The 27,144-nt window shown below is 33.1% G+C and overlaps 1 protein-coding gene across 1 annotated transcript; it reads right to left on the bottom strand.

The window, feature by feature from the left end:
- Positions 1-391: 391 nt before the first annotated feature.
- LOC25488797 (putative disease resistance RPP13-like protein 1) lies at positions 392-14,468 on the bottom strand. Its single transcript, XM_039832360.1, has 3 exons — positions 11,471-14,468; positions 8,071-8,619; positions 392-774 (listed from the first exon to the last, which is right to left on the bottom strand). The coding sequence occupies exons 1-2, from the start codon at positions 14,333-14,335 to the stop codon at positions 8,530-8,532; spliced, it is 2,955 nt and encodes a 984-aa protein (XP_039688294.1). The 5' UTR covers positions 14,336-14,468; the 3' UTR covers positions 392-774; positions 8,071-8,529.
- Positions 14,469-27,144: the final 12,676 nt, after the last annotated feature.

Here is a 27,144-nt window from a genome sequence, read left to right as displayed (position 1 = left end):
ACAAGAACATCAAACTTATTCAACTCATTCATTCAACGTGTGATCTCCATCACTTTTGTTCTAGAATCGAATCCTACTTACAATTTATCGAGAGGTAACATAGGCCTCACCTTAGTTAGGACATCTTATTTGTACCAATTAAAATTGCCATTATTGATGAAATTAGAGTTATGATATTTTGACAATTAGAGATGTCAACCACCACCATTGTCAACTACATGTATATTTCAACTTGATGACACCATTGCAAAACAACCAGTATTTATGCCTAGTGACCACCTCATTCTCTCCATAAATGTCATCATTCAACTTCTAACATAAAATTACATATTAAATATGTTGTAATCATTAACATATAAAAAAAAACTTGTGAAAGAAATAAACAAGCATAAGAAATAGAAGTCCAGGGGTATATAAATTACACAATTAAATCCAAATACTCGTGAATAGGCAAGAAAGGTGAAAAGGTGGTTCACATTATTGATCTCCATTTTTCTCATATGAAACAATAAATCTGAAAATTACAGGAATTCATGAAAAGAAAGATGTATTGCACCAAATAAGCTATCATTTGACAACTGAAGCAGGGAACTTGCATTTTCCTTTGCAGATTAATCCAAAGTTAGCAAACTCAAAGATGTCAATTTCGAAAACTCGTTTGTGAAGACAGAAGATGCTGCTGTAATTACTTCTGTTCTTCAGCTGCATTCTCTCATCTCTACTGATGATGAAACGGCTGGGAGAATCTCACCAGCAGGACCAGCATTTATCAATCTGCAGAGAGCAGTACGCATAAGTCAGAGGGATTTCGTAAAGTGGCTCGAGAGAGATATGATCAATGCATATATCTTGAGTTGTTTTATTATTAGGCCATAGATTTCAAGATTTATGAAGTGAAATGGAGTAATCAACAAGACAGGAAGATGGATGGGGTTTTTTTACTTTCATATTTCTTTCTTTTCTTAGTTTTAATTTTTTTTCTGTATAGATTTTATGTTTTTATTCTCTAGATTTACGAACTGTTACAAAAAACAACATATCCATCTAGTATTATTGTTGATGTTAATATTCATTCATTTCTGACCAATCATTTTTAGCTTTCACCTTTGTTGAAATATGAAAATAAATATTTAACCTTCTCTCAGAGTCATAAGTAGATGGTATGCTAGTTAATATTGAATATATTGTCAATACTGTTTTCTGTTCAAAGAAAATTATCTAATTGTAGCAGACTATTTTGTTTACACATGCATATGAGATGTAGCAGCTGATACCATATTGAAATTCTAAATGTATAACTTTTCTGTATTCATTTCATTGATTGTTACAGGATTCAACTATGTATATATAGAATTCTTTAGTTCTAACTAACTCAACATAGTTGTAACTGACTCAACAGTTGGTTAGGCTTTGTTTGCGAGTTGGATTTTAGAGGGGAGGGGAAGGAAAGGAAAGGCTTATGGAGTGTAAACCCTTATTTGCGAGTTTTAAAAAAACAAGGGAAAGGTTTTGGGGGGTTTTGAAGGGCTTCATTTGTCCAATTTTAAAGTTCCCCCAAATTGGGGGGTTTTGGGGGATTAACCATACAAATTGACAATTTTGCCCTCTTAATAATTCAAAATTCCAATTTCAAACATTACTAAAATTATTACAATCTTTTTTAAGAACAATTTATTCAAAACAACTTATCTATACAAAACATCTTTTTACGACCTCATTTTCAAAAACCGTTTATTCAAAACAACTTATTTATACAAAACTGCTTATTACGACCTCATTTTCAAAAACTGCTTATTCAAAACAACTTATTTATAATAAACAGCTTATTACGACCTCATTTTCAAAAACCGCTTATTCAAAACAACTTATCTATACAAAACAGCTTATTACGACCTCATTTTCAAAAACAGCTTATTCAAAACAACTTATGTATGCAAAACAGCTTAATACGATCTCTTTTTCAAAAACAGCTTATTCAAAACAAATTATGTATGCAAAACAGCTTAATATGATCTCTTTTTCAAAAACAGCTTATTCAAAACAACTTATTTATACAAAACAGCTTATTACGACCTCATTTTCAAAAACAGCTTATTCAAAACAGCTTATGTATGCAAAACAGCTTAATATGATCTCTTTTTCAAAAACAGCTTATTCAAAACAGCTTATTTATACAAAACAGCTTATTACGACCTCATTTTCAAAAACAGCTTATTCAAAACAACTTATGTATGCAAAACAGCTTAATATGATCTCTTTTTCAAAAACAGCTTATTCAAAACAGCTTATTTATACAAAACAGCTTATTACGACCTCATTTTCAAAAACAGCTTATTCAAAACAACTTATGTATGCAAAACAGCTTAATATGATCTCTTTTTCAAAAACAGCTTATTCAAAACAGCTTATTTATACAAAACAGCTTATTACGACCTCATTTTCAAAAACAGCTTATTCAAAACAACTTATTTATGCAAAACAGCTTAATACGATATCTTTTTCAAAAACAGCTTATTAAAAACAGCTTATTACGACCTCATTTTCAAAAACCTCTTATTAAAAACAACTTATTTATACAAAACAACTTATTACGACCTCATTTTCAAAAACAGCTTATTTATGCAAAACAGCTTAATACGATATCTTTTTCAAAAACAGCTCATTCAAAACAGCTTATTTATACAAAACAGCTTATTACGACCTCATTTTTTAAAAGCCGCATATTTAAAACAACTTATTTATACAAAACAGCTTATTACGACCTCATTTTTTAAAAACCACTTATTCAAAACAACTTATTTATACAAAACAGCTTATTACGACCTCATTTTCAAAAATCGCTTATTCAAAACAACTTATTTATGCAAAACATCTTAATATGATCTCTTTTTCAAAACAGCTTGTTACGACCTCATTTTCAAAAACCGCTTATTCAAAACACCTTATTTATAAAAAACAACTTATTACAACCTCATTTTTAAAAACAACTTATTTAAGCAAAACTGCATAATACGATCTCTTTTTCAAAAACAGCTTATTCAAAACAACTTATTTATAAAAAAAACAACTTATTATGACCTTGTTTTCAAAAACCGCTTATTCAAAACAACTTATTTATACAACACAGCTTATTACGAACTCCTTTTCAAAAAATCGCTTATTCAAAACAACTTATTTATACAACACAACTTATTACGATCTCCCTTTGGATAAATAAGTTGTTTTGAATAAGAGGTTTTTGAAAATGAGGTCATAATAAGCAGTTTTATATAAATAAGTTGTTGTGAATAAGCGATTTTTGAAAATGATGTCGTAATAAGCTGTTGTGATTAAATAAGTTGTTTTGAATAAGAGGTTTTTAAAAATGAGGTCGTATGAAGCTGTTTTATATAAATAAGCTGTTTTTGAAAATGAGGTCTTAATAAGCTGTTTTGTATAAATAAGTTGTTTTGAATAAGCGGTTCTTGAAAAAAAAAGTCGGAATAAGCTGTTTTGTATAAATAAGCTATTTTGAATAAGTTGTTTTCGAAAAAGAGATCGTATTAAGCTGTTTCGCATAAATAAGCTGTTTTGAATAAGCTGTTTTTTGAAAAAGAGGTCGTAATAAGCTGTTTTGTATAAATAAGTTGTTTTGAAAATGAGGTCGTAATAAGCTGTTTTAAATAAGCTGTTTTTTTTCAAAATGAGGTCATATTAAGCCTGTTTTGTATAATTAAGTTGTTTTGAATAAGCAGTTTTTGAAAATGAGGTCGTAATATGCTGTTTTGTTTAAATAAGCTGTTTTGAATAAGCTGTTTTTGAAAAAGAGATCGTATTAAGCTGTTTTGCATAAATAAGCTGTTTTGAATAAGTTGTTTTTGAAAATGAGATTGTAATAAGTTGTTTTGTATAAATAAGCTGTTTTGAACAAGTTGTTTTTTGAAAAGAGGTCGTAATAAGCTGTTTTGTATACATAAGTTGTTTTAGATAAGTTGTTTTTGAATAAGAGATCGTATTAAGATGTTTTATTTTAAAAGAGGTCATAATAAGTTGTTTTGAATAAGTTGTTTTTTTAAAAAATATCGTAAATATTCGTTTTTCATAAGATAAGCTGTTTTTTAAAAAGAGGTCGTAATAAGTTTTTTTTGTATAAATAAGTTGTTTTTAAAAAGTGTTTGTAATAAGTTTTTTTTTTTTTTTTTATAAATAAGTTGTTTTTTAAAAATAGATCGTGATAATTTGTTTTTCATGAGATAAATTGTTTTGAATAAATTAGAAGTTAAATTACGAAGTATAACAATGTATTGATTTTAAGAGGAAAAAGGGTAAAATAGTAAAATTATAACATAAGCCCTCAATTTCCTTTCCTTATTGGCTTTTTAACCCCCAAACAAGGGGAAGGTTTTCCCTCCTTTCTCCCTTCCCTCCCTTTCCTTCCCTTCCCCTCCTTAACCTTTCCTTTCCTTCCCCTCAAAACTTGCAAACAAAGCCTTAATCACTAAGAAGCTAAGCTTTCTACATTACTCTAACAAAGTTTGAACTTGAAAAACAGTGTTCTGTTGGCTGTAATCAGACATTGTTACTATTCTCTGGTTGCTTTAATAAATTTATGTTGCTTGCCTATTTACTTTCCTACCTTTAAACACAAAGCTCTCATTTCCGCAAAAACGTCACTATTTTCAAAAGACAGCGACATTCAGATATACTTCTATGAATTGTGTCTCTTCTTGAAGGTTCATATAAGCAATTAAGGCTTTGTTTGCGAGTTTTGAGGGGAAGGAAAGGAAAGGCTAAGGAGGGGAAGGGAAGGAAAGGGAGGGAAGGGAGAAAGGAGGGAAAACCTTCCCCTTGTTTGGGAGTTAAAAAGCCAACAAGGAAAGGAGATGAAGGGCTTATGTTATAATTTTACTATTTTACCCTTTTTCCTCTTAAAATCAATACATTCTTATACTTTGTAATTTAACTTCTAATTTATTCAAAACAACTTATCGCATGAAAAACAAATTATTAAGATCTATTTTAAAAAACAACTTATTTATAAAAAAAAATAAAAAATTATTACAATCACTTATACAAAACAACTTATTACGACCTCTTTTTAAAAAATAGCTTATCTTATGAAAAACAAATTATTACGATCTTTTTTTAAAATACAACTTATTCAAAATAGCTTATTTATACAAAACAACTTATTATGACCTCTTTTCAGAAAAACAGCTTAATACAATCTCTTTTTCAAAAACAACTTATCGAAAATAGTTTATCTATAAAAAACAGCTTATTACGACCTCTTTTCAAAAAACAACTTGTTCAAAACAGCTTATTTATACAAAACAACTTATTCAAAACAGCTTATTTCTGCAAAACAGCTTAATACGATCTCTTTTTCAAAAACAGCTTATTCAAAACAGCTTATTTATACAAAATAGCTTATTACGACCTCATTTTCAAAAACCGCTTATTCAAAACAACTTATTTATAAAAAAACAGCTTATTACGACATCATTTTCAAAAACAGCTTATTCAAAACAGCTTATTTATACAAAACAGCTTATTATGACCTCATTTTTTAAAATCGCTTATTCAAAACAACTTATTTATACAAAACAGCTTAATATGACCTCATTTTCAAAAAAAGCTTATTCAAAACAACTTATTATGCAAAACAGCTTAATACAATCTCTTTTACTAAAACAGCTTATTCAAAACAGCTTATTTATATAAAACAGCTTATTACGACCTCATTTTCAAAAACCGCATAATCAAAACAACTTATTTATACAAAACAGCTTATTACGACCTCTTTTTCAAAAACAGCTTATTTATACAAAACAGCTTAATACGATCTCTTTTTCAAAAACAGCTTATTCAAAACAGCTTATTTATACAAAATAGCTTAATACGACATCATTTTCAAAAACCGCTTATTCAAAACAACTTATTTATACAAAACAGCTTATTACGACCTCATTTTCAAAAATCGCTTATTCAAAACAACTTATTTATACAAAACTGTTTATAACGACCTCATTTCAAAATCTTCAAAATCCTCTTATTCAAAACAATTCATTTATGCAAAACAACTTATTATGTCCTCTTTTCAAAAAATAACTTATTCAAAACAGCTTATTTATGCAAAACCGCTTATTACGATCTCTTTTTTAAAAACAACTTATTCAAAAAAACTTATTTATGCAAAACAACATATTATGATCTCTTTTTCAAAAACAACTTATTCAAAACAACTTATTTATCCAAAACTTTTTTTGTAAAAATAAGTTATTTTGAATAAGCTGTTTTTTTAAAAAGGGGTCGTAATAAGTTGTTTTGCATTAATAAGTTGTTTTGAATAAGCTGTTTTTTGAAAATAGGTGATAATAAGCTGTTTTGGATAAATAAGCTGTTTAGAATAAGTTGTTTTTGAAAAATAGATTGTATTAAGCGATTTTTGACTAAGCAGTTTTTGAAAATGAGGTCATAATAAGCAGTTTTGTATAAATAAGTTGTTTTGAATAAGCGGAGTTTGAAAATGAGGTCGTAATAAGCTGTTTTATATAAATAAGCTGTTTTTGAAAGAAAAAAAATCGTATTAAGCTGTTTTGCATAGATAAGTTGTTTTGAATAAGCTATTTTTTTAAATGAAGTCATATTAAGCAGTTTTGTATAAATAAGTTGTTTTAAATAAGCGATTTTTGAAATTGAGGTCGTAATAAGCTGTTTTGTATAAATAAGCTGTTTTTGAAAAAGAGATCGTATTAAGCTGTTTTGCATAAATAAGTTGTTTTGAATAAGCCGTTTTTGAAAATGAGGTCGTATTAAGCTGTTTTGCATAAATAAGTTGTTTTGAATAAGCTGTTTTTGAAAAAGAGGTCGTAATAAGCTGTTTTGTATAAATAAGTTGTTTTGAGTAAGCGATTTTTGAAAATGAGGTTGTAATAAGCTGTTTTGCATAAATAAGCTGTTTTGAATAAGCTGTTTTTGTAAATGAGGTCGTAATAAGCTGTTTTGTATAAATAAGCTGTTTTTGAAAAAGAGATCGTATTAAGCTGTTTTGCATAAATAAGCTGTTTTGAATAAGCTGTATTTGAAAATGAGGTCTATTAAGGTGTTTTGCATAAATAAGTTGTTTTGAATAAGCTGTTTTTGTAAATGAGGTCGTAATAAGCTGTTTTGTATAAATAAGTTGTTTTGAATAAGCTGTTTTTGAAAAAGAGATCGTATTAAGCTGTTTTGCATAAATAAGTTGTTTTGAATATGTTGTTTTTGAAAAAGAGGTCGTAATAAGCTGTTTTGTATAAATAAGCTGTTTTGAATAAGCTGTTTTTGAAAAAGAGATCGTATTAAGCTGTTTTGCGTAAATAAGCTGTTTTTGGAAAAGAGATCGTAATAAGCTGTTTTGTATAAATAAGTTGTTTCGAATAAGCGGTTTTTGAAAATGAGGTCGTAATAAGCTGTTTTATATAAATAAGCAGTTTTGAATAAGCCGTTTTTGAAAAAGAGATCGTATTAAGATGTTTTGCATAAATAAGTTGTTTTGAATAAGCTGTTTTTGAAAATGAGGTCCTATTAAGCTGTTTTGTATAAATAAGTTGTTTGGAATAAGTTGTTTCTAAAAAAGATTGTAATAATTTTAGTAAGGTCTAAAATTGAAATTTTGAATTATTAAGAGGGCAAAATTGTCAATTTGTATGTTTAACCCCCCAAAACCCTCCAATTTGGGGGAACTTTAAAATTGGACAAATTAAACCCTTCAAAACCCCCCAAAACCTTTCCCTTGTTTTTTTAAAACTTGCAAACAAGGGTTACCACTCCATAAGCTTTTCCTTCCCTTCCCCTCCCCTCCAAAATTCAACTCCCAAACAAAGCCTAAAGGACCTCAGCAATTAAAAGACTTTTATATCAATAGGTAGAATAAATAAAAATTGAAAACGAAGAATCCCATGAGATGGTTTTAAACACCATAGAAACATATATCACAAACACCATGACTTGATCAACATAAAACACAGTACGTTGTGCATTAATTTCACTATTTAAAAGAAAATTTACTAATGTTCGACAACTATAAACAGATTGGTGAATATCGTGCACCTGGAAAAAATAACATCTCATCTCAGCCGTCAATCAGGAAATTGTGACAGAAGGGATATGAGAAATTGTATGCCAACGCTTGCCTTGCTCCTTTTGGTACAACTGCTTAATTAATGGACAATCATGAATGGACAAAGTAGAAAGGGAACTGGGTAGACCCTCCTCTGGCAAGCTCTCAAGACAAGGGCAATCTTCAATATATAGAGATTCAAGTGAAGTGAGGTGGAGAAGACCCTTGTAGTTTATTTTTCTTAGGTTTGAACAATTTGTCAACTCAAGAGAGTTAATAGTTGATGGCAGCATACTCTCTTCTGGAAAGGACTCAAAGATTTCAAAATCATCACTAAGACTGAATTGTTTCAGAGATTTGAGTTTGAACAAACCCCACTCCTCTATTGTAGCCATCAAATTACGGCATCTTTCTATTCGGAGGCTGCTTAGGTTGGAAGGCAACTGCCTCTAAAAAAACGATTCCAGCCACGGACAATTGTACAACACGAGAGAATTAAGATTGGTGAACAAATGTAGTGCAAAAGGCAAGGAAGAAGAGTGCTGTGCTCCCCGATTTTCGGATATCAAACCATTGATTGATTTGAATCGTCAATCTTTGAACTCTCAATTTTTATTCGTGGGAAGGGAAAAAATGAGTAAAAACCCTTATCGAGACTTTGGATTCGGGGGTTGGTTTCGAATAGGGAAGGTGTTAAGCACCCTAAACGACTTCGGTACTCCGAAGGAACCGCTTACCTAGATTATCTTGTGCTAAATTCATTTGGCTTACTTGAAAAATTATTACCTAAAAATCTAAGTGAAAGAATGGAGGGAGAAGGAGTATGTTTTTGGTTATTTTTATTTGATTTGGAAGGACAAGTCCTCTGCCTACGTACCCTTTTTGGGAAAGGGATCAAAACCGACGTAGTTCCACTAAAAAATATTCTTTGGTGGGTTAGGTTGATTTTAAGATTTTTGAAAATGGTTTTAAGAAGAGAAAGAGACCTCAAGGCATGAGATAAAAGAAATGAGTGAGGTTGATTGATTTTAAATTTTGAAAATGATTGAAGTTGAATTAAAATTGATTGAGAGTTTAATTAAAAATGTTATTAAGAAAATGATTTTGAAGTTTTGCATATTTGATTTTTTTGAGAAAAATGATTTTTTCTAAACTAACGTAACGTCGTAAAAACGAGCGGAAAGCGGTAAATAAATTGTGGTAGTGTCGGTGCAATTGTCGGTGCTTGTGTTACCTACATTATTACATCAATTCCTAAATACAACCCTAAGGCCTTTATGCCAAAATAAAATGCAAGAAATAAAATTACATCAATTCCCTATTTATACACACTACGTCAATGACAAAATAAAATGATAAGAAAATTAAATGTGAATGCTATGATTCAAGACAAAAATTAAATTGTTAGTAAGCATAACAAATATTATGATGCATGAGATATAAGAAATAATAAGCAAGGAATTAAGACAAGCAACAATTAAAATCATCATATAAGAAATAAACAAAAAATTTTAAAAGTAAACAAATAGGATGAATTTTTAAAATTAGAGAAAATTAAAATGATGAGAACAATATTTTGGAATTTTTCTAAACACAAAAATGTCAAAAAAAAGTGTAAAAACAGTATTTAAAAATAAAGAACAATTAAAAAAGAAATTGGCTCAGCAGGATACAATCTGGACCGTTGGATGAATCCAGAGGTCCAGATCTAAATCCCAATATCTCATCACAGCCACTGGATCCAAGATCCAAGGGTTAAACAAAACTGAACACAGAAAAGAACATGCGCGTGATCTTAGCAGAATCATCACTGACCGTCAGATACGAGATCTAAACAGTCTAGATCCGAAGATGTACAAGTATTACCATGGATTACACACACAGGACCGTTAGATTAAAAGAGGAGGAAAGATCTAAGGGTTTAGAAAGAAAGGAAGGAAGAGCCAGATGAACCGGTCCGGTTCAGATGAACCAGACCGGTTCGCATGTGCTTATAAAAAGAAATTTGAACCGGTTTTCCTTCATTTCTTCCTTTCTCCCTCTCTCTAAACAAACTTAGTGAGAGAAGGTCTGCAAGTGCAGCCTTCTTCTCCGACGAGCTACTTGAAAGCCGGCACGGCGGCTGCCAGCCCATCAGGGCGGCGCCACCACGCCGGAAAATCCAAACACCTCTGTTTTCAAAAAAAATGCAGATCTAGATATCCTTTTTTGTGTAGAGTCCGAATCTAAACCTAGTTTTCAAAAAGAAACAACAAACAAGAGTAGATCTAGCTTTTAAGATTCGAAAATTTTTTGTACATGAAAGAGAAAAGAGGAAAGGGAAGATAGTTACCCTAGTTGAAATGGAGAAATATGTTGTAGAAAGAGAAAGAAAGCTTCGTTTTCTTCTAGATCCGGAATACTTCACTTCATTTTCCTTCTCTTCTTCTTTGCTTGACTCGAAATTGTTGGTGTTGGTGATGAAGAATCACGTTTTGATTATGTAGATGAAAACCGATTCGGTTTTGGTGTTTTTGTGATGAGTTGAGTTGATTCTGTTAGTTTATGGTGATTATGTGATGATTTGAGTCGGTTTTATGAGTTTGTGGTGATTATATTCATTTTTGGAAAGGGTCAAGGTTCATGTGTTCTTGAGATTGTTCATAATTTTTGTGATTTTTTTTTGTGTTTGATCTGTATTTGGTATGAGAGAGAAAGGATTAGGGTTTGTATTGATTGGACTAATTTGACTCTGACGCAGCTACAGTGAATTTTCGGACCCTCTTCCCAATGATTGGACAGTGTATTTATAGTGACAAAATAGGGTTGGCTCTGGTACATATCAAAGACCAAAATACCCCTGTGGGAGACTTGGGGATAAAGACTTAACAAATAAAAATAATAAGAAAAAAAAGAAAAGAAAAGAGGAAAGAAGAAAGAAAGTTACGTGAGTGACTTTCCTTTCTTTGTTTTTTTTTTTAAAAAAAAAAATTAATAAAATAAAATAATAATAAACAAAAAAAAGAAAAATAAAAAATGACAAATAAAATAAAAATAAAATATTAATTAATAAATAAAAAAAAATCCCTTCGAAATCTGACATGAGGTACTTCAAAGTATCCTCTCTGCCGAAATTTTGTCTGAAATGATTAAAAAAACGCGACTTTTAAAATACAATTAGATCTTTTAAAATGACTTGACTGTTATGACTAAAACTTTTAAATATAAAATGCGTCTAAAAGTTATAAAAAAAACAGATGAAGTGATTTTAACTGTTGTAAAAAGCGAGCAGAGACTTAAATGCAAGATGACAGTTTTTTTTTAATAATTAAAGACGACACAAAAACGAGTTTTAAATGGTAAAAGAAACGGATAAAAGATTTCAAACGGGTCAAATTTGGGGTATGACAAGTGCCAACCTGTTATAGTTAAAGTGCGAAGGGAATTACAACTACACATATCCAAAGAGGACCATTCTAGATTTGGACCAAAGAAGTCTTCAACTTCCAGTTCTTCAAGAAAGGGACTACTAACTAGAATTTTCTCTAGGGTGATTTCAATGACATGAGTTCCACAAAGGATGGCCCTTTTCAAGCTTGATGGCAATTCATTTATAAAAATGCCATCACATCTCTTTAGTTCTATATCACTGATATTAGCAGCATTAGGAATTGAAGCCTCCAACTCTTGGCAATCAATAATCTCCAACTTTTGCAAACAAGGAACGTGCTGAGGCAGAGCACTCTTCAACTTGGGACAATGCGTTATACAAAGCTCTTGAAGCAATGGGAAACCTTCAAGACATAACCATTCCTTCCATTCAGACATATGCTCAACCCGCAAAGTTTCAAGGGATCTAAATGGAACATTTGATGGATTATAGCCGCAAAACTCTGAACCAATGATCTCTATTCCATGACAGCCAGAAATGGAAAGCTTCTCGAGAGAAGGCAACTGCCCAAGTGGTGGCAACTGGGAACAGAGTTTACATCCCAACAATTCAAGAGATACTAAATTGGGTAGATGATGATCCCCAAGCCAATTTGGAAAGCTACTACCTCTGTAGTCATTGATGGTGAGTCTCATGAGGTGTCTATTTGGTTGAAGAGCTTCCAAGACCGAGACACGTGCTTCAGTTACTAAGCCATCCATTTCTCTCCATTCATCATACGACAAACTTAATTCTTCTAAATGTTTCTTATCTTTCAAATTTGCTGCCATAGCATCTGCTGGATGAGCCACATTTTTCAATCCTGAAATTTGAAGCCTTCCTTTAAGGTGGTTGAGTTCTGCCAACTGCTTAATATCATATCCATGTTGCTCTCCCACAACAAAATCAGTCAGCATCTCAAGATTGATTAATTCACTTATCTCCTTTGGCATCTTCTTAATATGCGTGCCTTTCAAATTAAGATGACGTAAATTGATGAGTTTGCAAAAATTTGGCGGGAGCTCAAGTAGTTTAAAACATTCTTTCAGCAAGAGCGTATGCAAATTATACAACATACAAATGGAATCAGGTAAGCTTGTAATCTCGGTGTAAGAAAGGTCTAGATAGCGCAGAAGCTTTAAGTTTCTTATCTCATCAGCTAGCTCTGAGAGATTGCAACCTTTGAAAGATAACATCCGTAAATATTGTAGTCTTGAATACAAATTATACTGCACATTGGTGGATATCTTAAAGCGTTTATCACCATAGCCTTGTGCTTCTACCATCAGACTCCGTAGTCCTTTAATGTTATGAATCTGCTTTAGTTTTCTATCACCATCTTCCAAATCAAGGCAGCACCAAATGTGACGTGTCCTTTGAGGGATATATTGCACTTTCACACCCTCTATTCGTAAGCAGAATTCCCCTGACATTGATGTCGCTAAATCATGGACAAGATCATGCATGATGAAATAGTACTTACCAGCCCAGAATGGCACAATTGCTGATTGTTGGAAAAACGAAATTGACACTAGATCATTGAAGAATTTATTACCCAACTCTTCTTCATTTTTGGCTATTCCCTTTAGCAAACCTTGTGCCATCCAAAGCTTGATTAATCCATCCTTTTCAAACTCATAACCCTTGGGAAATATAGAACAATATGCAAAACAATGCTTCAGATTGGAAGGTAGGCTAAGGTAACTCATTCTCAGAATGGAAAAAATGCTGTTGCTGTCACCTTCGGAGAAATGCCACAAATCAGTCTCCAATATCTTAACCCATTTAATTTCAGAGAATTTTCTTTGCAAGAGAATCCCCAATGTTTTCAGAGCTAAAGGCAAACCCCCACATTTTTCTACTATTCTCATACCGATGGATTCAAGATTTGGATATTCAAACATATTCCTGCCTTCAAAAGCATGTCTCACAAATAAACTCCAAGAGTCACTCTCCTCCAATTGCCTTAAATGAATTATCCGGTTGGATCTCATGACTGATGCTACTTCATTATCATGTGTCGTCACGATAATCTTACCTCGAAAAGTAAAATGTAGTAAATACTCCAACATATTCCTATCTTTGATCCAGGCATCATCTAGAACAAGTAAATAATTATCCCGTGCTACCAAGTGTTGGAGTTGAATATTAATTATTTCTTTGTTGAGATGAAGACGACCAAAAGATTCTGGAACATAGACCCAAGCTTTAAATTCAAACTGCTCCTGTATCCTATGGTCATTGTAAACAAGCTGAGCAAGGGCTGTCTTACCCATCCCCATCAGACCCACTATACTGATTATGGGTACCCGGTTGACACCATCCCTGTCTGAAAGTATAAAATCGATTATTTCCTCTTTCTCATGCTCTCTACCAAGTATCAGAGATTCATCAACCAAAGATACAGTTGGAAACGGGCGGGTGACTCCACCAAACTCTAGCCTGGGATTAGCTGCTACTTCAAATCCCAGTTCATACTTTAGATCTGCAAGAAACACTAGCCTCTCCAGCGAAGCTTTAATTCTAGATTCAAATCGATTAATAAAAGCAGAAAGAAAACGACTTATCTTCCCCTTTCGTTGTGCGTCAGTAACAATCACATCCAATAGTTGCTCTAATTCGTATACCTCATTACTGACATCATCAAGCCAATTCTCCACGCGTTGATTTTGGTACTGCTTAGTCTCTGCGTCATCCAGCAAATAATTGATAGACTTCAGTGTGATTTCAAGTTTTTTCACCAGCCCTTCATGGAAATAGTCTCTGAAATATGTTGAAGTTAATTTCTCACAAATCAATTGAATGATAGGGGAAAGAAATGCCTGACCAACATCAACCTCTGCCATGATATAATAGATATTGAACAAAAACAAAATGATCTGAGCAAGCGTGTTTCACAACTCTGGGATGCAGGCTATATGCAAGAAGATCAGTTTGGTCAACGAATCCCCACACCTACCATATTACCATCATGTTTGTTTGTTTATTCATTGATTTGTTTATTGTTACGATACCAACCACCTCAAAATTCACTTGTTTCAAGAATTTCTTTTTTATTTTTTAAAGGAGGGAATATTTTGTTATTCGCTACATTTTAAACGAGTAAATAGTCAATATCCTTTCTGAAATTGTAAGTTTCGTCAATTACCTTCAAAATTAATAAAACTTCAATTACCCCCTGAAATTGCATAACGTTAATCAATTGACCCCTACATCAAATTTTTCTGTTAACTGTTTACGGTTATGATCAAATATCACCCATGAAATTTTGCACTTATGTGCAAAATGCCCCCTAAACTTAAAAATTTAGATTTTTTTTCTTACCAAAAATCATACATTTAGTTCTTCAAGTAGTATATTGTACCTATTGTCATAAAAATTATATTCACAAGAAAATGAATGAATATATGCCAAGAAATCATGGTTTTGTCATGTGCAGCCTTTTCATTCATATTTCATATTTATAAACAAGTCTTGTTTCTTCTTCCTTCTGCAGATATTAACATATGGACACACAATTATCAAAGACTTGTGTACTTTATGAATGCATACTTTAACATAATTACCAACTTGTGTAAAAAAAAGTCTTCTATATATGTATATATTTAAAACACATGAGAGTAACATACATCCCATAAAGATTTATATGACAAATAGCTGCATAAACATACATTCCATACATATTTATATGATCAATAATTGTTTATTTGTTTGCCTTTAATATCTTTTGAGTCAAGGATAAAAAAAAATATAAATTTTCAAATTTAGGGGGCATTTTGCACATAAATGCCAAATTTCAGGGGGTATTTGATCATAACCGTAAACAGTTAACAGAAAAATTTGACGGAGGGACTAAATTGATTAACGTTATCCAATTTCAGGGGGGTAATTGACGAAACCTACAATTTTATGGGAGAAATTGACTATTTACTCCATTTTAAATTGATAAACTTCAGATAAATAACACAAAAAGTGGGAATAAGTTGGCCTACACTAGAAGTTGTTTCCCATCCTATGTCCTTCCTTGCGCGCCCTATTTTTTCCAAAATTACCTTCGAAAAATCATTATATATGTATGTATAAAAGGCAATTAACTTAACTATTATATCAAAAAATGATTTTATATATATATATATATATATATATATATATATCATTATACCAAAAAAGAGTTGAATATATATCATTACACATTTCACCTAATGATATACATTTCAACTACATTAATGATATATATCTAATCTATGGCGTCGAAAGATCGATGGAGCTATCGTCATTTTCAGCCTTCACACCAAGACTAGGACCAACTCTCTCATCGGGATCAAGATTTTCAATAATGTACTATTCTTCATCATCTTCTACCACCGCTTGACCCGCCTCTGACTTAGCTCATTATAATCTACCATCCGGCTGGCATATCTATCAGACCAGCTGTCTGCTTCCTCTCGATGGTGTTGTCTCCATAGTTTGCAAGTGGGAGGAATCGGACAATCATCCTTCAAATTCAATGCCATAAAATGATTGTCATTCACATATGCTAGACACATCAATGGAGTTATACTTGGCGGCGGCGGTGGACCACATAAAGGAAAATAGGTTGCCAAGCGCATTGGTTGAATTTCTATCCGATGAGGAAACCCATATCCGGCATTATCATCCATTTAACCCGTGGTGCATTGCCAATACCGGCGTAGGATAGAGCGTCTAAGATCTCTTTATACCGCCTATCATCATTAATCATCCTCCGATAGCGGGCATTTTCTACACCGATAAGCTCTTTGTAAAGTTGTACCGGACTGATGTGTGATCATCAGCAGTATTATCACAGAAGATGGGAATACTGTTAGCATTAATCTGATAATCTTCCAACTGATGTTTCATCCAAAGTAGTTGTGTACAACAACTTGCAGCTGAAATGTATTCTGCTTCTGCTGTAGACATAGCAATAGTTGCTTGTCTTTTGCGTGCCCAGGATATCAGATTCTCTCCCAGGAATTGACAATTTCCACTGGTTGATTTTCTTTCAATCCTGTCACCAGCATAATTAGCATCACAGAATCCAACCAACTTGTAATCTAGGGATTTCCTATACATGAGTCCAAGATTAGTTGTTCCTTTCAGATACCTGAAAATTCTCTTAACTGCAGTTAAATGAGATTCTCTAGGATCTGATTGAAATCTTGCACACAAGCATACACAGAATAAAATATCAGGTTTGGATGCAGTGAGGTATAACAGAGAACCAATCATACCTCTGTATAACTTCTGGTCTACTATAGTTCCAGTATCTTCTTTGCTTAAGGTGCAGGTTGGATGCATTGGAGTGTTCATCACTTTACAATCTTCTAGCTTGAACTTCTTCAGAATCTCCTTTGTATATTTTGTTTGATGAACATATACTCCTTCTTTGTTTTGGTTGATTTGAATTCCAAGAAAGAACTTCAATTCTCCCATCATGCTCATTTCAAATTCATCCTGCATTAACTTAGAAAATTCTTTGCAAATAGATGCATTAGTAGAACCAAATATTATATCATCAACATATATTTGCACAATCAGAATGTCTTTCTTAAGGGTCTTTCTGAATAGTGTTTTGTCAACTTGACCTCTCTCAAAATCATTTTTAATCAAGAAATTACTTAGTCTATCATACCAAGCTCTGGGAGCTTGTTTCAAGCCATATAGTGATTTCTTAAGTTTATAAACATGGTCAGGATGCTTAAGATCCTCAAACCCAGGAGATTGTTTGACATACACTTCTTCTTCAATGACACCATTAAGAAAAGCACTCTTGACATCCATTTGATATAATATTATGTCATGATTAACCGCATAGGATAGAAGTAACCTGATTGCTTCCAATCTTGCAACTGGAGAAAATGTTTCAGTGTAATCAATGCCTTCTTGTTGACTGTAACCTTGTGCAACAAGTTTAGCTTTGTTTCTGGTTACCTCTCCTTGTTCATTCAGCTTGTTTCTGAATACACATTTTGTTCCAATAATGTTCTTCTGATTAGGTTTGGGTACCAGATCCCACACATCATTCGTTTGGAACTGATTTAGCTCTTCTTGCATAGCTAAAATCCATCCATCATCTGAGAGAGCTTCTTCAACAGTTTTTGGCTCAATTATTGAAAGCAATCCTATCAAAGATTCTTCTTGTCTGAAATGAGATCTTGTTCTTCTAGGACTGTCTTTGCTTCCAATGATTAGCTCCTCAGGATGTGAAGATTTGTGCTTGAATTTTGGTTGAACCACATGCTGAGTGTTATCTTGAATGTTCTCAGAAGCATTTTCATTCTGTACTACTGGACTAGGTTCAGCTTCTGAAAAAGACCCAGCTTCTGGATTAGGTTCAGCTTCTGGACTTGATTCACCTTCTGAATTCTTTTCAGTATCAGAAGGTTGATCAGATTCTGATGCATCTTCAGAATCATTTGTACCTGCATTACTTTCACTTTGCTCTGGAGTTTTACTTACAGGCTCTCTATCATCAAATTTAACGTGCATAGATTCTTCAACACACTGTGTTTCTGAATTATACACCCTGTATGCCTTTGACCTTTCAGAGTAACCTAAAAAGATTCCTTTTTGAGCCTTGGCATCAAATTTCTTCAGATAGTCTTTAGTGTTTATAATGTAACAAGTACATCCAAACTGATGAAAGTAAGAGATATTGGGTCTTCTTCCTTTAAAGAGTTCATATGTAGTTTTCTCCAACATAGGTCTGATATAGATCCTATTTTGAATATAACATGAAGTATTAACTGCTTCTGCCCATAAATGTTTAGCTAAATTGTTTTCATGGATCATGGTTCTGACCATTTCTTGTAAAGTTCTGTTCTTTCTCTCTACAACCCCATTTTGTTATGGAGTTCTATGAGAAGAAAATTCATGGAGAATCCCATGTTTTTCACAAAAAGATTCAAATGGCTCGTTTTCAAATTCTCCACCATGATCACTTCTAACTTTCAAAATTTTCAATTCTTTTTCAGATTGTATTTGAGTGCAGAAGCTGCTAAACACTTCACATGCATAATCTTTACTTTTAATGAATTTTACCCAGGTCCATCTGCTGTAATCATCAACAATGACTAATCCATATTTACTTCCATATAAGGATGTAGTGTTAACTGGTCCAAAGAGATCAATATGAAGTAATTCTAAGGGTCTGGAGGTTGATACAATGTCTTTGGATTTGAAAGTACTTTTCACAATCTTCCCTTTCTGACATGCACCACAAAGTGCATCTGAATGATAATCAATGTTAGGCAAACCTTTGACAAGTTGTAACTTGCTAATTTTAGAAATTAATCTCCAATTAGCATGTCCCAACCTTCTATGCATACCCACTTTTTATCATTCATTAACAGAAGGCAAACTACCTTCTGATCAGCCAGATTAGTGAAATTAATCTTATAGACATTCTCAACTCTCTTTCCCTTAAATGTAATGGATTTGTCATCCTTGTTGACTAGTGTGCAGTTGGTCTTACTGAACATGACATCATACCCATTGTCACAAAATTGACTAATGCTCAATAGGTTATGCTTCAGACCACCTACAAGCCACACATTATTTATTGAAATTGAGGAATTACCAATAGTACTTGTACCAATGATTTTTCCAGTTTGGTTGCCACCAAACTTCACTTCTCCTCCATCTTTCATGGTAAGGGTAAGGAACAAAGCTTTCTCTCCTGTCATATGCCTTGAACTCCCGCTGTCTAGGTACCATGACCTTTGTTTCTCTCTTGCCCTTAGGCACACCTGCAATTTTAATAAATTCAGATTTAGGTACCCATATCTTCATGGGTCCTTTTGGGTTAGTTCTGGAGGTTTTACCTTTCCTCCCTTGTACCTTGGGCTGAGTGCTGAGTAGCTTCTGATCATTCAATATTTAGGTTTAACACCTTTAGGTATTGTTTTCTCAGAAGCAGTAACTGCTTTGTTCTTCTGATCCTTTGGCTTTAGGATTTTAGATTCTGGTTTAATCAGACTCTGAGGAACAGGTTCTGATCTTTTCAGAATTTTAATCTTTGGAGTCTTAGGATCAGATTTTGTCATAACCTTAGACTTGAGTTTTTCTGGCTTTGATGTAATCTTAGCCTTAGAACCAGAAGCTTTAGGTTCTGACTGAACAGCAGTTACAGCATCAGTACCTTCAGGCACAAAGGTGGATTTCAATCCATCCTTGATACAATCACAATAGCTCTTGAGACTATACTCTTTGGATTTCTCCTCAGAATATCCAATCCCTTTGCCATTGTTTTTGTATGTGCTGTAGATCATAGAAGCTACTTTGCTTCTGTCTATGCCAGCCATAATAAAATCATCCAACGCAATTTCATGTTTATTGCCAGAACCTTTATCACATTTTTCTTGTAGCTTCTGACAAAGAATCTTGAGTCTTTCTTCATATGTTGTTGATATGAAGTTAAACCCTTTGAGTTCTTCTTCAGAAGCTTTCAGTTCCAATAGAGTTGTTTCTTATTGTTTCATTAAATCAACATATTTTTCTTTTAAATCAGACAACTCATTGGTTCTGTGTTCAAATAGTGATAAGAGTTCTTTTAGAGAATCAACAAGTTCTTGTCTGGGAATTTTGGAATATACCTCATTTTCATCTTTTGAATCTGATTCAGCTTCTGATACTGCTTCTGATGATACTATTGCCACTAACCCCATGGCTGCTTTTGCATCATCATCTGCTTCTTCTTTATCAGAACCAGATCTTCCCAGGTCGCCATCAAGCTCTTTTTGATTTGTTTTCTGAATTTGCTAGAGCTGAAGCTTGGTTTCTTGGGTCTGCTCTTAGACTTCTCCTTCTGAAGATCAGGGCAATCAGCAATGAAATGACCAGGCTTCTTACAGTTGAAGCATCCCTTCTAATCTTCTTTCTTGGAGTTCTTATAGCCACCCCTTTTGCTCAAAAACTTCTTCTGCTTCCTTGCCAAATACTCAAGCTTGTTAGACAGCATAGCCATCTTCACAGAATGATCTTCATCATAATCTCCATCAGGTGATTCTTCTTCAGATTCACTGGCCTTGTAAGCTTTGGAAGATTTGGAAGACTTTCCTTTAGATGGTAGAGCAATAGATTTACTCTTCTTAGAGGACTCATGCTCATTCAGACTCATTTCATGTACCTTGAGGGATTTGACAAGATCTTCAACACTTAAAGTGTTTAGATCCTTAGCTTCCTCAATGGCAGTTACTTTGGGTCTCCATCTAGAAGGCAAGCTTCTCAGAATCTTGCTAACATGATCAGAAGTAACATAGCTCTTCTTTAGTATTTGCAGTCCAGATACTAAAGTTTGAAATCTTGAGTACATCTCCTCTATACTCTCATCATCCTTCATCTTGAACAGCTCATACTGATGAACTAGCATTAGAGCCTTTACTTCTCTAACCTTCTTTCTTCCTTCGTAGTTAGCACAGAGTGATGCAAACATTGCCTTAGCAGTGGATTTATCACTCATCTTCATATATTCAGTGTGAGGTATAGAAGCAACAATGATCCCTCTGATCTTGTGATGCTTTTTGTAAAGTTTCTTCTGAGCAGGAGTGTGGATCCTTCTGTCAATAACAACTCTTTCTTTATCCAAATCCAAATCATCAACTCCATCTTCAAGAATATCCCATAGTTCTTCATCCAATCCCATGATATAGCTGTACATATTGGTTTTCCACCATGAAAACTCTTCTGGATCTCCATTGAACTTTGGAGCTTTTACAGAATCTGATTTCCTTTCAGCAGTATCGTAGTCATGTTTGACACTATTGTATTTTGTAGATGTAGTTGATTCCTCTCCACCAGACATGTTTTTCTTGGATCTTGATCTGTCACACGGTTAAGTGCTATGATAACAGAGCAAGCTCTGATACCAAATGAAGGTGAAAAAAACACAAGAAGGGGGGGTTGAATTGTGTTTTCTTTTTCTCTAAAAATACTTCTTCTGATAATACTTCAAAAGCAGTTTTGGAATGCTTCTGATGTAATAACCAGAATCAGATATGCAGCGGAAAAGATCAAAGCAGAGAAAAGAAAAGCGAGACACAAGCAGTTATCCTGGTTCCTTCCACAAATCGGAAGTAGTCCAGTCCCCGTTGCACTTCCAAGGAGATTTCACTATAATCACAAAGATTACAAATGCTCAATACTCTCTAAGTATGAGACTTCTCAAAAATGCTCAAGCACACAGGCAAGAGTCTTCCAATGCTCAAGCACTAAGCAAGAGTCTTCTAATGCTCAAGCACGCAGGCAAGAGACTTCTGTTCAAACAAAAATACAGAGAAAATGTTTGACCTTAAACACTTGATATACAATCAGTGGTGTTCACAAATACAATGCAATAAAGACTCTAGACTTGTGAATTTCTAAGATGTATCAAATCAGTACAGAAATTCAATGTGCTTTGTAGAATCAAATTGACAAAGTTTTGACGCTTTTTAACTTGTATATCTCTATCTACAATCAACAAGTCTTCACTCCTTTATATAGAGGCGTGAAAGAGACGTTGAGATGATTAACACGTCTAAAGATTCGTTGAGTCCCTTTGATCATCCACTAGTAATCCTTTGCCTGATTTGGGTGTAGTCCTTTGAAGAATTAGCTTCAAATTCATTCCCATCTTGAAGGAACAATTCTGCAGGCATAGCTGTTGTCTTGTCTTGTAGCGTAGACAAAAACAGAGTAGTGAAGGTAGTGGTTGTACACTTGTACTTTGTCAACTCTGTTAACGCAGGACAAGTACTCAGTGTTCTTCAAATGACCGTTGATACCTCCCTTTCAATTCTTCGTTCTTCTTAGACGAGGTTGAAACGAGAAACAACTACTTTAAATCTTCAGTTTAAATTCACTGATTAATTGTACCTCCATAATCTTATTATCTTCACTTTCGATGACCATATTTTACAATGGGTTGTGGTTATAATGGCTGAAATTGTGTCGAACTTGGGAGGCATGTTAGGGTAGAAAACAATTAAGAATGAGCATAGAAGGGGAAAAAAGGTTGAAAGTGTGGCTGTTGAAGGAAATTTTATGGAATTTCAATTATATAAATAGCAATTATTATTTATTAATATCTTTTTGTGAAAATAGATTTTTTGGATTTTAAATAGCTAGTAATGATGGTTAACTGCTATGAGTGTTAGTGAGAAGATGAAATGCCAACAAAATGGTGTAGATGAAGAATTCTAAGGGGGTTAAAATATGTATGTGTCCTTCGTGGTATTTGGGATAGTGGTGTCACTGATGTCAGAACAGTCAATGGAAAACAGTAGGAAACATCTATCCTCAGAAAAATACATTGCATTTAGTTTGTCTTAAATAGTTGGATTTTGGATATTCAAACGGTTATATTTGGATTTTTAAATTTGTTCCGAAAATAAAATTTTTATATATCGAAATTGTTATTAGGTTAAGTCACTATTAGATGCTCTTTTTAAAATGTTTCGGGACACTGTCTAAAATTATGAAAGATAGACTATTAACCACATTATCTCCCGAATATATTAAGTTCAACTACAACTGTGCAATTAACTACTGCTATGTAGAAAACCTCTTGATTAACTACAAAGACCACTCATATATATAACACTCAAATCAATCAATTATATTGGTACTATAACTACTCAACTATGGTAATGTGACCACTCAAATGTGGTGTTATCACCATTCTAACTTTTAACATCTTCAAATGTAAATATGGCACTATGATCTGAAAATATTGTTTATTCCAAATTGACATAAAATATCAAAGGGACTATGCTAGACCATTCTTAATTTCGAAAGAACATTATATCGCAAAAAGTCGATGATATTGGGGGGGAGAGAAGAAAAATATTTGAAGTTTCAGAATACTTCTCGGTGCATCGAATGAACTAGGCGAGCTCTGCTTTTATAGGGAGAGTTCATGATTAATCTGGAGAAACTTCAGAATTAAGTAAACTTAAAAATTAAACAACTCACAGATCAGCGCAAGCACCAAACGAATCAGATAAGTTCAAAATGAAACAAAAAAAAAGTGGAACAAACTATTGGATATGAATGAAGGAAACATACGAAACTTAATTGGATTCGAAATCTTATCACAACCGACATAGATTAAAACTGTGGAAATTGATATCTATGAATCTATACTATATCTATACTATATATAAAGAAAATAACCCAGCTCTTTTGCGCTGACTTTTTTCTCTTTCCAAATATACCCTCAATTTTCAATACAATTAACACATATTACAAATAGATAAGAATAATTTTAAATATTAAAAAAAATGTAACACGCTATGAATATATATATATATATATATATATATATATATATATATATATATATATATATGTTTGGTTTTTCCCTTTTTCATTTAAAAAGTGTAACAATTAGATGTGTATATTTATACTTACTTTTTCATTATTCCAATTATACCTTTAAACAACTTTTTCTATAATAAAGATTGTTGGTGTCATTAAAAAATAATTAGATTATATTTTTTGGTTATATTGTTAATGTCATCGAAATAGATAATCATAGTTAATTTGATTTCTTATAACTTGAAAGCAACAAACATTTATATTTTTAGTGTTAACCAAAATCAAAGTTTTATAAAAAAAATACGGTTCATAATTTTCAAACGTTGGTGCAACAAAAAGAGCGGAAAGACAAGCACGTGAGTGCCCGTCTTTTCGCTTGTAAAAATAATAATTACTATTATTTTTTTTATCATTATCAGGTATTTAAAAATTGAATATCATAATTTAAAAACTACTAATGTATATGTTATATTTTATATGGGACCCTCACACTCTATTTTATTTTCAATTCACACCCACACTAGTTCGATGTCTATTTACTTTGTTTTTAATCTTTCAACCTTAATTTTATTTCAACTTCATACCAATGTTCCAACAATCCCCCCAATGAATTTCAAAAATAGTTTCAAAACTCCAATTAACAAGAGTTTCTCATGGAATTGAACTCAAACTCAGACATAGAACCTACACACAACCTTTTCGAGGTGTAATCATCAAAATCCCATAGGAACGACCTCGGTTCCACATTCTTATAGGTGAATCTATCAAGAGTATCATCTAGCTTTGAGCTCCAATCCATATAGAGTATGGATCTTCATTAAGAGATTTTGTCATCTCAACCTCATGTTGCTTTAAAATCATGGTTTCTTAGTTTTATTACAACATGTTCTATCACTACTCCATGACTTATTGTTACTCACTAAACCTATTTCTTGGGATCTCCAGTCATTCAGGTCGTCACTCGTGATCTTTATGCATTAGTCCATCCTATTGGATGTGTTTCAAATTCTCTTTCTAACTAATCCTTTCATCAAAGGAATTGCTATGTTTTTTTCATCAATATGTACACAGTTGATCTACTTTAACCGTTTCTTTAAAGAGCAGCTAGATTCTCTAATTGTCATGTGTTTGTTGTAACACCCCGTTTTCTCAACTTATAAATTTCATAAACAATCAGAGTAATGAAGGGATTTTAAGAGGGGTTTTTCAAAATTTTAATCCTCTTTACGGAAGAAATCCCATTGAAACGGATCTTGATTAAATCATTAATCACAAATCAAACAGAAACTTAAACATTTTAAGATTCATGTGTTTACCTCTTGAAGAGTAGAACCTTTGTAGAAGAAATATTTCTGATCACGAGCAAAGCAAAGCAGCGATGCCTCTACTCAGTCCACACGAACAAAACTTCTCCTGTAACGCCCACTTTCGTTTAATCGTTATTTAATCGAGTTTAGGTGATTATATTATATTTATATAATATATGTATGATTTTGATATGTTTTGATGATTTGTGGTGATTTTGGTGATTTGATCGATGACGTGTTAAGTTATGAGTATTGAAGGATTTGATTATGATATGGGAATTATTTCATTGTTAAATAAAATAAAGATTTGAAAAATATTTAGTTGAGGGCTGTTTTGATATTTTAGATAGTTTTGGGGGAGAAAGTGAGATAAGATAAGTTATTAGAAAGAGGTATAAATAGGAGAAGACCTAATATTTTAGAAACTCATTGTACGTGAAAACTTTTGGAAAAGGGAGAAAAAGCTTAGAAGGGAGAAGAGCATAGAGAGAGCTGCGATTTCTTCATAACCAGGTAAGGGTGAGACTAATAATTCAATAATGTTAATTACTGTAATTCTGATGATTAGTTGACCAAGTTAGGATTGATTTAGAGAAGTTTTGGAATTAGGTCAAAACCCTAAAAATTGATGATCAAACGGTAAAACTTGTTTAGATTGATGTAGAAACCGTTCTTTAACCTTAGAATATGTTTAGGATGAATTCTGGAATCAAAATTAGGCTTTGAACCATGTTGTGTGATGGATTTTTGAGAAAAACCCTAGTCTGCCCGTGCTTCTGTTCATCGCTCGCCACGGCGAGTGATGATCCTCGCCTCGCGAGTGATGAACTTCATCGCTCGCCACGCGAGCCCCTTCCCTTCGCCTCGCGAGTTGTTTGGTGCAACTCGCCATGGCGAGCAACCTTCCTCGCCTCGCGAGCTTAGGCAGAGTGCATGACATATTTCGTGTTTCGACCTTTTTAGTTGGACCTTGGATGCCTTTGAGTACCTGAACATGCCTAGTATTGATTAGGAATGAATGTAGGATCAGAGGGAACCCAGAACAAGCTTAGTTTGGAAGTTGAGTGGTGCTCGCCATGGCGAGTAAGAACTCTCGCCTCGCGAGTACAACCAGATTGTAGTTTCCTGAGTGTCTGTGCGATCTGTGTCGCACTCGTTGATCAAGAGTGAACCCCTAACTGGTAATGAGACCTAGTGATGACGTTTAATGCAGCCTGTAGAGTTGTTTAGGTTATATTGATATTAATTGAATATGAGTTAATGTATTGTATATTCATGCAAGATATGAAGGTTTGATAATAATGCAATTTATGTGCTATTGATATAATAATATCATCTTGATATGTGACTTGTTTATGCTGCTTCCGTTGTTTAACTAAGTGCATAAGTATATGATAAAGTTTAGCTCCAAATTATTGGATGCATGTTGATTACGTTGATTACGTGTTTTGTTGTTAAGAGTCCATGCATAGCATATCATTGAGCTTAGTCCTCACCACGAAAATTAGGAGCTTTGTCCTCCGCACGTTTTATAGGAGCTTTGTCCTCCGCACGATTAAAGTATATTAATACTTATGATGACGATTGGTACCACATGCATATACGGAGTCTAGGAGCATTGTCACATTGTCATGATTAAGATGCCTTGTTGATAATGAATGAATATGTGATTACGTGATAAGTGTTTATTGATTATGTTACGTTGTTCATAATGAATTGGATATATGATTGCGTGATAACTGTTTAGCATTTATGCAAAGTTAATAATGGAATGATTATGATGTAAATTATGATTCGCAATTACATTGATTAATGTTATTTTATTATGAAATCTCACCCCTTCTGCTTGAAAATGTTGCCCTTCGTATGGGTAACTTGCAGGTGATCGTGCTTAGTGTGCAGTTGCTTCTGTGAGTGGCTTTGCCTCACTGTGTCGTCTAGGTCGCTCTGATACGTAACGGGATGGGGTTAATGCTATAACATGCTTCATTCTTTTACGTGAACTGCCATGATAATTTATGCTTTGATAA

Source organism: Medicago truncatula, chromosome 3, assembly GCF_003473485.1.
Source record: "Medicago truncatula cultivar Jemalong A17 chromosome 3, MtrunA17r5.0-ANR, whole genome shotgun sequence".
NCBI lineage: Eukaryota > Viridiplantae > Streptophyta > Magnoliopsida > Fabales > Fabaceae > Medicago > Medicago truncatula.
The sequence above is the reverse complement of the archived record's forward strand: the minus strand, read 5'-3'. Positions and strand labels throughout refer to the sequence as shown.

Excerpts from the sequence above, each read along its gene's own strand:
- LOC25488797 (XM_039832360.1), bottom strand. The coding sequence starts at position 14,335 with ATGGCAGAGGTTGATGTTGGTCAGGCATTTCTTTCCCCTATCATTCAA. Across the intron at positions 8,620-11,470 it reads TAACTATAACAGGTTGGCAC|TCTTCTTCCTTGCCTTTTGC; the intron begins TTGTCATACCCC and ends GGAGCACAGCAC.